This window comes from Vicia villosa, linkage group LG1 (assembly GCF_029867415.1).
Source record: "Vicia villosa cultivar HV-30 ecotype Madison, WI linkage group LG1, Vvil1.0, whole genome shotgun sequence".
Lineage (NCBI taxonomy): Eukaryota > Viridiplantae > Streptophyta > Magnoliopsida > Fabales > Fabaceae > Vicia > Vicia villosa.
The window spans coordinates 68673474-68683880 of NC_081180.1; the positions used below are offsets into that span (position 1 = coordinate 68673474).

The 10407-nt window shown below is 32.2% G+C and overlaps 3 protein-coding genes across 4 annotated transcripts; all 3 read right to left on the reverse strand.

Annotated features, from left to right (window-relative positions):
- LOC131608708 (uncharacterized) lies at window positions 1-1577 on the reverse strand. The gene is made up of 3 exons (XM_058880225.1): window positions 1403-1577; window positions 784-1217; window positions 1-695 (listed from the first exon to the last, which is right to left on the reverse strand). Exons 1-3 carry the CDS (start codon window positions 1494-1496, stop codon window positions 171-173), a joined length of 1053 nt encoding a protein of 350 aa, XP_058736208.1. The 5' UTR covers window positions 1497-1577; the 3' UTR covers window positions 1-170.
- Window positions 1578-8558: 6981 nt separating this feature from the next.
- On the reverse strand, window positions 8559-9340 carry LOC131608717 (gibberellin-regulated protein 11-like). 2 transcript variants are annotated; one of them, XM_058880237.1, is made up of 3 exons: window positions 9067-9340; window positions 8930-8978; window positions 8559-8826 (listed from the first exon to the last, which is right to left on the reverse strand). In XM_058880237.1, exons 1-3 carry the CDS (start codon window positions 9145-9147, stop codon window positions 8645-8647), a joined length of 312 nt encoding a protein of 103 aa, XP_058736220.1. In that variant the 5' UTR covers window positions 9148-9340; the 3' UTR covers window positions 8559-8644. The 2 variants fall into 2 exon arrangements, with proteins under 2 accessions (XP_058736220.1, XP_058736229.1); XM_058880246.1 differs by having other exon boundaries at window positions 9070-9318.
- Window positions 9341-9659: 319 nt separating this feature from the next.
- Window positions 9660-10136, reverse strand: LOC131644806 (DNA-directed RNA polymerase subunit beta'-like). The gene has a single exon (XM_058915398.1). The coding sequence runs from the start codon at window positions 10134-10136 to the stop codon at window positions 9660-9662; it is 477 nt and encodes a 158-aa protein (XP_058771381.1).
- Window positions 10137-10407: the final 271 nt, after the last annotated feature.

Consider the following 10407-nt stretch of genomic DNA (forward strand, 5'->3'; position numbering starts at 1 on the left):
TTTCAAAGTAATGAAACAAACAATTTTTATTAGAGCTTTCAGTTCAACCACACATATTTATGGTCCTATCACTAGCTCCATTCTGATTAAAAGAATCAAAAACCAAAAACAGGTGTCAAAAGAGAGACAACCAATCAACAACAAAACACAAAAAAACCACAATTCACAAATCAATTTTCTTCCTCTTCCTCAAAACGGATGTGCTTCCCTTTTGGAGTTGGCAATCCTTTCAAATGCAGCACCTCAGAATTTGAACCAGCATTTTCTTCAACAACCTCTTCCACAATCTCATCTTCATCATCACTACCATACACAAACCTAGTATGTTTCCCAGCAAATTTCGGAACAACCTTTTCATTCATTCCAATGTTGCTCAAACCCTCACATAGTTCATCAAGTAACAGCCCTCCATCATCATCATACTCTTCCTCTTCATCAACACCTTCATAGTAATCATCCTCCTCCTCCTCATCATATTCAACTTCACCTATTTCCTCATCTTCATCTTCATCATCATGTGTACTTGCATTCACTTGAATCGACCAAATGGAATCACCATCATCTTCTGTCGACCCCATCTTAGAATCTTCTGTCACCTCAGATTTGTCTGAGAAATCCAACAGCACTGGACTCAACACACTCTTCTCAGATTCAATCTTCTCTTCATTCTTGCCAACAGCTTCTCCATTCACCACCTATCAACAAAATTGAAGTACAAAATTAGATCAAACTAAACCTATGAAGCATGGACATCAGAAACATAACACCAACACTGAGACAAACCTGAGGAATGAGATGTTCTTGGACAACAGAAGAAGGTGAGAACTCTGAGAATCCAGCAGCAGTGTTGTTGACGTTGGGGATTTGAGGGGTATTTGCAGGAGTTGGTGCAAGAAGATGCATTGGAGAGTTAACAAATCCAAGAAAAGGACGAGTTTCCATTGTGAGTTTTGAAATCTCAGCTTCCTCTTCAACTTTCTGCAGAAGAGTCTTCACCTGACCCCTCAATAAAGCTTCACCAGAACCAGGAGTCTTCTTCATTCGGCTTCCCCGCTGTTTCGCAATACTCGACAACGGAGTCTCGATCTCACCATTCGCAAGCCCAACGATCGGAGAATCATTCGATATGTCGATCAGCGCACACCGATCTTGTTGTTGCACTTGCCCCTTTCTTTGTCTTGATTTCGACAGGCTCTTCTCAGAATCATCGATCTTCCCTGAATCAAGAAAACGATAATAATCAAAACCCATTTCTAAAAATCCGATTTTTATGAAAGAAAGATCATCAAACATGAAAACAACTGAAACCCATCATCGGAATATCATTACACTTGAAATTGATCAAAATTCAAAACCCATTTTCGAAAATCAATATTTGGATGAAAGAAATTTGATCACTTACTCGAAGAAAGTGGAATGTTGTTGGTGTTGGAAGCAGACAAGGCGATAGCTTGTGATCTTGTGACTCTTCTTGTGGTTGATGAAGGAGTCTCCATGGTTGAAAATTGATTGACAGTAGTAAAAGTACACAGAGCGAGATTTGAGCGCAAGATTGATTGTAGGAAGAAAAAGGAAGATGAGATTTTAGGGCAAAAAGTGGAGTTTATAAAAGAGCGTAGATAGCATAAAATATGACCGTTGGAGAACAAAAACAATTTACAATGAACTAGCCGTTATGATACAGTTTTCGAATAATGGGCTTATAGGGTTTGATTTAGGCCTGATTTTGGAAAAATCTACCTGACATCCGCCAAATTGATTATCACACCCTTACCTATTCAACAATTTTATCATAATATCTCTAATATATTTTGGACATTTTTCAAGTAATATTTTCTATTCAATTTATGAATTTTGACTATATATTTTTCTAAAATATCAATTTTTTCATATAATACATGTATTTTTATCGAATTTTAAAAATTGTTGGTATCAAATTTATAAATTTATATTCAATTTTTAGAAATATTCAGAACAATTCACTTTTTATGCATTTTTATTGCATATTTCAAAAAATTTGATATAAAGCTATAAATTTTTATCTCATTTTTAAAGTATATGGTAAAAAGTATAATACATACCTGATATTTTAAAAATTCTGATATGGTTATAATTTTTAGTGACCAAATATTTCAAAAAGTTTGATATGTGTACGGGTGTGGTCGATATTTTTTTTAATGCGATAGGACAATAGAGTTATTTGGTTATTTTAGTTTATTTGTTGTGTTTAGCGAGGAAAAGAAGAAGAGATGGCAAAATCATAATTAGATTGAGTGAGAGACTTATTGTAGAGAGTTTCTGAGGAGTTATTAGTGTTGGTCTTAGCTCATTATTTTGGGTTGTTTCGTCTATTTTATATCGAAATGAATTATGTTGAAATTTTAACTTAGCATTGCATTATATGGAAATTAGCATATTACATTACCATAACATAAATACAACTTACAAAAATATCACTATAATCTTAACTATAAAACAATATATATATATATATATATATATATATATATATATATATATATATATATATATATATATATATATATATATATATATATATATACAAATTGTGTTGACTTCCTGACTTCTTCTTTCTAATGCCTTATAAATCCCGCATATATTTTCACATGTTCTTGCACCATCACTACAATTCTCTCTTTAACGGTCAATGATGGGAGGCAATGGTAACCCATATCAAGAATCTTCATTCATTTCTCATGATCTTGAACACCCAAGCCAAAGTTTCGTAATGAACTCCTAACTTATGAAACTATGTTATAGAACATCTTGGAATAAAATGATTGTTTTGATAAACCTCACCATCTAGTTGTGTCTGAACCAAGGACCATGAATCTTCACCCTATCTAGGTAAATCTTAATAGCACGGAAACCACAATTTTCATCAGCCTTCACATATCTTGAATGTAGTCATTCCAAATAAAAAAGGTTGAAACAAGTAAAGATGTTTTAAAATCTTGATAGATGATTGACTTGATGACGCTTTACTAGGTGTTGTCTTGGAAGTTTGACTTCCCTATGAGGCATCAACATACTCCTAATGTGAAGGATCACGATGCACATCACTCTCTTTCCCTTTTTACCCTTCTTAACTCCTTTTTGGCTTGTACTTCACTAGTGGTGGACACATAGCAGTTCTGCATGGATATGTATGTTCACACACTTTTTTCTTCATCTCCCTCTGGCTAATTATATTCAAGGTGCTGAAATACCTCTTTAACTCTTCGCTTTCATCGTAAGTCCAATTGTGTCCCATTCTATTCTTCAATGACTCCATACTATTCAATGTCTAATTTATTCCAAAACACATGAATGAATTCTAATGAAAGCATTCATATGCATCTTTATCAGCACCAACTCTTTTAACCTTTTACAACTCCTTTGTTATGTGTTGTATATCCCGTCTCGCGGCAAATCCGTGTAATCTCGAGTAAAAGGGAGCCTTATGTAGATGCTCAATATTGACAATATATTTTGAAGCAAAACTCAATCTCGAGTAAAAGGGATGTGTCAAGAATATATCAGCAATAACACCCTATTCCTCCGTGTTTCTTGTCCAACACATGTATTTTTTATCATGAATTAGGGCCAACAAATGTTTCATTTCCTCGAATGGACCTGTTATAGTAGACCGATATGTTATTCTTGCCTTATACATATGCTTCGTAGTCATTAAATTATCAAAACCCTCTAAATCCTTAGCTAGATCATGGTTGTGAGTCCTACATCTAAGCAATATGTTCCAACCTTTACCGCTTGGCACAAATCTCAACTTAAATGAGCATTCAACACTCCTAATACAAGTTGTTGGACATATGCCTTCAAGCACAAGAAAAGGGATGAAATGCGTGTTTCAGAAAAAACTTGGTTTTTAAAACCAGAGTTAGAAAACATTTTTTTAGTTTAAGCTGCAAAAACTAAAATAGTATAATGTAAAGTGCGAAAAAGGGAAATGATTTAAAGGCTTTTTAAGACTGTCCAATCGATTGAAGCAAATTTCCAATCGATTGTTTATCCTAAGTAATCAATTATGAAGCTCAAAATGGAAAAGAAAGATATTTACCCAATTACCCATCATTAAGATGTTGTCCTAATTACTCACGGCTCAATTTTGAATTGAGCCAATCGATTAGGTTAAGATGCCAATTGATTAGGAAAAAAAACTTTGCCCATAGCTATTTTGACAACTCCTAACTCATTTGGAACGACTTCAAAGCATTTTTTAAATTTTTTCTTGAGAAAAATTAGTTTGAAAATGAATTTATGTGTGTTTGCTTTAGCCATATATTTTTACGAGATTAATGCCCTTATGCTTTACAATATGTTCACTCTGACGGGTCGAGGTAGGGCAACCATAAACTCGAAGTCTTTGTCAGATACCTCATTCTTATAAACACTTGTTTTACTTTAGGAGGAGGCTTGAGTTAAATTTCGTTTATTTGCCATCATCATATAGTCAAGTCCTTTATCAAACCCTAATAGTTTTATTTGCATCTTTAACCGCATACGATTAACTTCAGTTGTTGTTATACATTTACTTGTCATTATTAACCATTAGTTGTCAACATCAAATGTTATTGTCCTTGATGAATCCATATCACCTGTAAAAGAAGTCTCCACATTCTCCCACTTTTTTATGATTACAACGCATCTCTCAGGGGAGGTGGTAAGAGAAATAACACATATGCGTTTGGAGTAATAAAAATCTCCCATAATAAAATAGAAAGCATATTATACTCCTCTTGGGAGTATACTTCTCTCCCTTTGTCGAAATAAAAAAATGCGTGTAAAGTAGCATTGCGATAAAATAAATATGCAAACATGGGCATTTAAGACATATAAAGGAAAACATAATTCATTAGTTGAAAAGTACTTGGAATTCAAATTATAGAAATGAAATTTTCGAAATTGAAAGTATAAAAGAAATTGCAAGAGATGGAAAACATAAGCAACTAAGAAATAGTTAGTTCAGCTTATCATCATCATCCTCGCTTGAAGCCATCGATGATATGAGGTTTCTTCTTTCCATATTTTTAATGAGCTTGTTGATTTTTTTATTCATATACCTTTTCTCATCGTGGATGTCATTGAGGGTTTTTCCTTCATATCACATAAATAGACACACACAAAAAAACCAATTCCTTTTCTCTCTCTCTACGACGAACCTTACCTTCTCATTCTCGGTGGTGAAATAAACCCTTCTTTTTCACTATACCGGTGGCAAAACAAACCATTCCTTCTCAATGTTCCGGCGGTGCTCGCATATTTCTCTCTCTCTCTCTCTCTCTCTCTCTCAACAGTATGTTGTTTTTGATTTATATCTCTTTTGCTCACGTACTTCTCATTTTAGGGCATCTGTGTCTTAGCTTCCAATAATAGACATGAGTTTTTCAATCAAAAGGAATTCAAATTTGTAACCTTCCATAACCACACATCGATAAGTCTCTTTCTCAAACCCTTAATTGTTCCTAATTTATTTTTTCTTCTCAAACCCCGATCTGTTCTACAAGCTTAAGAACAATGGCTGATTAATTGCTATATGTTGTTGTTCTTGTTCTTAAATTCTAATAAAATAGTGTGAATATTTATAAAGAATGTTGTTATTGAGAAGTTTAAGAATGTTGTTCTTGTTCATAAATTCTAGAGAATTATGTTCTTGAGAAACTTGAGTAGTGTTTATTTATTTATAATACTAAATTTCATATTCAAACTAATTCTGACTTGTTGAGTAGTTTATACATTTGAAATTGGCAGATTAATGATAGAAAATTGATGATGTTATAAGAGTATTTAATAAGGATTGTTGGAACACAAATAGTTAGAAGTTTCCCCCTGATTTGATGAACAAATAGTAGTAATTTGTATAAAAACATATTGTGGTTAATGTCATGGTTTTAAATTGTGGTTAGTGTCACAGATTCAAAAATTTGCCATCTTCCAAGATAAGACATCATTCTCTGAAATTTAGTCAACTTGTTGTGGCGGTGATGCGGTCTGCCGTACCTGCAATGTGATCTAGTATGGTGGCGATGTAGTCCGATATGACGATGATGCGACAATTCCATGTGGTTTTATTTAACACCGCAATTGCAATTTGATCCGATTGCGGTGACACCCGCATCTAAAATTTCAAACCATAGGTTTAATTACTGGATGCAGTAAATTGACTAGTAGTCTTTGTGTTAGACCTTATAGCTAACATATTTCACATCCTTTAACATATTTAAAATTTGGTGGATAAGATCTACTTTGAGGTGGATATTTCTGCTAGAGAAACTAAGGATGAAGAAGAAGTTAAGACTCCTGACTCTAGTTATAGGGAGGAGAAATTTATAGTGGATTATGATTATCATTTGAATCGTAATATTGTAGGGAAGGAAAATGTACCATCCCGAAGATACCATTGTGTTGACCATTGTTGTTATGCTTTTAATGTGGCTGAAAAATTGCAACACTTGAAACTAGAGACCTTTAGCGTATGTTTGGATTGGTGGTATAGGATGGAATGAATTGGAATGATGTGGCAAATAATTATATTTTTGAATTTGCAAATAATGGATGGAGTGAAATGGAACATGATGGAATCCATTCCATCAAATTCTCCATTTTCTATTCCACACAATTTGGGGTGCAGACAATAGATTGAGACATTTTAAATAAAATATCTATAAACAATGGAATTGGATCTATATTCCATTCCTATTCACTTCATTCCTCTCCGCTTGGTTATGTTCCATCAATCCAAACATACCCTTGGAAGCATTCTAAAGCAAAAGGAGTCAAAGACAGTTGAAGGCAGCAAGTGGTAAAAGACATTCATTGATGAAGAACCATACTTATGAGATTTTCTAGACTACCTAAGTAGGAAAGGGTGGCTGAGTACAAGAGGAAGCAAGTGCCGATACCAAGAATTAACAATTGTTTGGACTTGATAAAGTTTGTTGAAGATTGATTTAATATTTGAATAGAGGAATAAAATGCTTGATGGTTAAATTGACATCATATCGACTTTAAAGTCAAGGTGGAGAATTGTAGTGTTAGGCTTCAAAACCAATTTTGGAGGATTCGCGAAAATGTAGTGCATTTGACATAAACGCAGTGCATCCAAGACATAATGTGTCTAGGTGGAGCACAATGTGTTATGGAGATTATGCAAAATGCAAAGTATTTCTCCACCCATTTAAGCACTTTAAAATGCGTCTTTTAACCTTTTTCTTGGTATGAGTGGTAAACAAATGACTTTTAAGAGTCATTGAAGATCTATCCTGGTGAGAGAAACTTAGAGAGGCAAAAAGAAGAATCATTAGTATAGAAAGACGTTTAAAGATATTAAAATTGATTGAGAAACACTTGTAAAGACATTAAGTTTGTATATGTTTCATATATTGAAAGTTAAAGATATTAAAATACTCTTGAATAGAAGATAAGAGATGTTCATAGAAACTTGAAAGACTATTTTCTTGCAAGTCATATGAAATCTTGTAATAACTTTTGATGCATAATGAATTAGAGAGTTGAAATCTTCCTTAGAGTAGACTAGTTAGATCGAATTGGTTAAACATATTATTTGTATATTCATCACTTTATCTTCTTATTATTCTTGTTCGATGTATTTGCTAACAAATTTCTCTGAGCAGTTAATTTTGCTTAAAATAATTTATTTTAGTTGTCATTGTTCTGTTGATGGTATAGGTGAATTTGCTCAGTTATGGTCAAGAGCTCGATTCTAATTCCATACAATTTTTTAAATTATTAAAAATATTACAAACTTTGTGATTTTTTTGTTTAAGATATATATATATATATATATATATATATATATATATATATATATATATATATATATATATATATATATATATATATATATATATATATATATATAAAGCTAACGACAAACTTTAAAAATAACAGAAAAAAGACTTTGAGAAAGTAAAGTATTTTTATACTGTCAACCAATAAAAAATGTGTATTCTATCAAATCAATAAATACGATTTAGATCTGTGTAATATTGTTTTCCAGTGAAAAAACACTACCATTAAATTCTAAAAATAACATAGGATGAAAAATATGTAAGTTTGTCTTTTAACAAATGAATATTGTAAAAGTATTTGTTTTATTATATATTTTTATAAAAAATATTTTTGATTTCTTTTTATAAATATAGTAATTTTTAAAAAATTCTTTTTTATAAAAAATCACAAATAATTTTTTGGTTTAGACCTCGTAAAAGATTGGATCGGTCATAGACGCATAAATTTTTTTGTGTGTGAATAAACGTTTCAATTTTACAAATAAAACAAATATTAATTGATACACGTATATCATTAATAAGGCCAAATAGACTACTTTTTAATAAATTTAAAAAGAAAATATTTATTTATAATAATGGTCAAAGAAATACAACAATAAAAAAATTCACTTTGTCCGGAAGAAAGAAAAGCATAATTCCTGATAGTTTCTTCTCTAAACAGTATTGTCTATTATCGATTGAAACTTATGCATGTCTCATATTTAAATATAGATAACTCACATCTAATTTAATTAATAGTAATGAAATTATTAAAAAGAAAATAACAAAGAAAATGTTACAATCTCACTTCTCTTTCTCTCCATATAATAAAATCAAGGACACTTGCGAATTTGGTTGCGAGTGGTGAGTTTGGCATAACAAGCACATGAGTCAAAGTTTCCAGAAGTGCCAGGAGGGACACACTTGCACACCGCACAACAATTACCACAAGCTCTATTACATAGGTTTGGCCTTGATGATACTTTGCACCTTCCTCCACATGCTACCTTGCAATCTATATACATTGCACACCATGATAAATGTTTTTAAATAATTAGGTCCATTAGTTATTTTTGTCAAAGATAATAAAAATAAGTTAGAAAAATTAGTACTATTACCTATTGTTTGGGGAAGAGGGGATGGTGATGTAGCTTCATAGATGCTTATCTGTAAGGTAAAAACAGTAAATGAGAGTTAGGTAAATGTTTAATATATGGATACAATATTGAAAGAAAATCTCAAGAGTCAAAACTACTACCTGGTGAGCTTCAACTATATTGAAAAGGATAAGTGAGAGGAGAAGTGATGAGGCAATGAAGGTTCTAGAGAACGCCATTGGGAAGTTAATGATATTTAAGAGAGTGTGTGGAGGATTTATGAAGTGAAATGAGAAGAAGAGTTATTTATAGAAAGATAGTGAAATGTGTTTATGGATGAATAATACATTGTACTATAAATAATAATATGAAGTGAATTGGATGCCAAATAATGATAATGATGATGGCACTGCGAAGTTGCTTTTGACAGACTAATCCAGCACAGAAAGATGAACCCCACAAAGCGCGGTGATGTACTAAACAGATGCTCTTGAAAAATGATAAATAAGTTAGCACAAAAAAAAAGAAGCAGTTAACTAAGTTATGTGTGAGTAGAAATGGACAAAACAGATCATTACTAGAAGGGCAGACCCCATCAACCGTTGATAACAAGTTAGACGAATATCAACATAGTCGAATATAATAATTGAATATAAGTCAATTGAATCTTTTTTAAATCTATTTTCTAAGCTAATAGGGTCACTAACCAATGAGATTGAATTTTATGCAACCAAGATTTGAAGAAAACTACTCACAAAGTTAGAAACGTCTGAAATAGCTCTATTGCTATTTCGCAAGGCAATCCACATCGATGTAATGAAAGTGATGGACCTACGACAATAACAGAACGCCCCGAATAATCAATTCGTTTTTTAAGAAGAGTCTCTCGAAATCTTCTCTCTTTGCCCTCAATTATATCAGAAAACGATTTGTAAACTTTATTATTACCGTCCCTCATTGGTTGTTCGCGGGTTCCATTATCAAAAAGTATATCCACGACTTCTTGTACCATTTTTTCTTGACACATTACTAATTCCTCTGGTGTAGATCTACTTGTTGTTAATAGATCAATAAGAGTATTGTTCCGATAGAGAACTCTTCTATAGAGTTCATTAATATCCGAAATCATACGTTTACCGCCATCTATTTTCATAATTGGTCTCAATTCGGGAGGAAGAACTGGTAAGAGACATAAAACCATCAATTCTGGATCATTTTTGTAGGCCATAATTTTATGGTTAGTAGGATAGTTTTCTCTATAAATATTATAATTTGTAAATTATTTAAAACATTTAAGCAATCAATCACGCTATTTTATGAATTCTATCTCCTTATAAAGTAGTATTTATGTATTTCTTAATTTAGTAGATAAACATCCTTGTACACCGTACTTAACCGTATCTAGAATAGTTAAATAACTCACAAATAAGGCATGCAATCCACTCTTCGGCGCAATAACTTGAAAACAAAGAATCATTGTTGAGAGCTACCAACACATC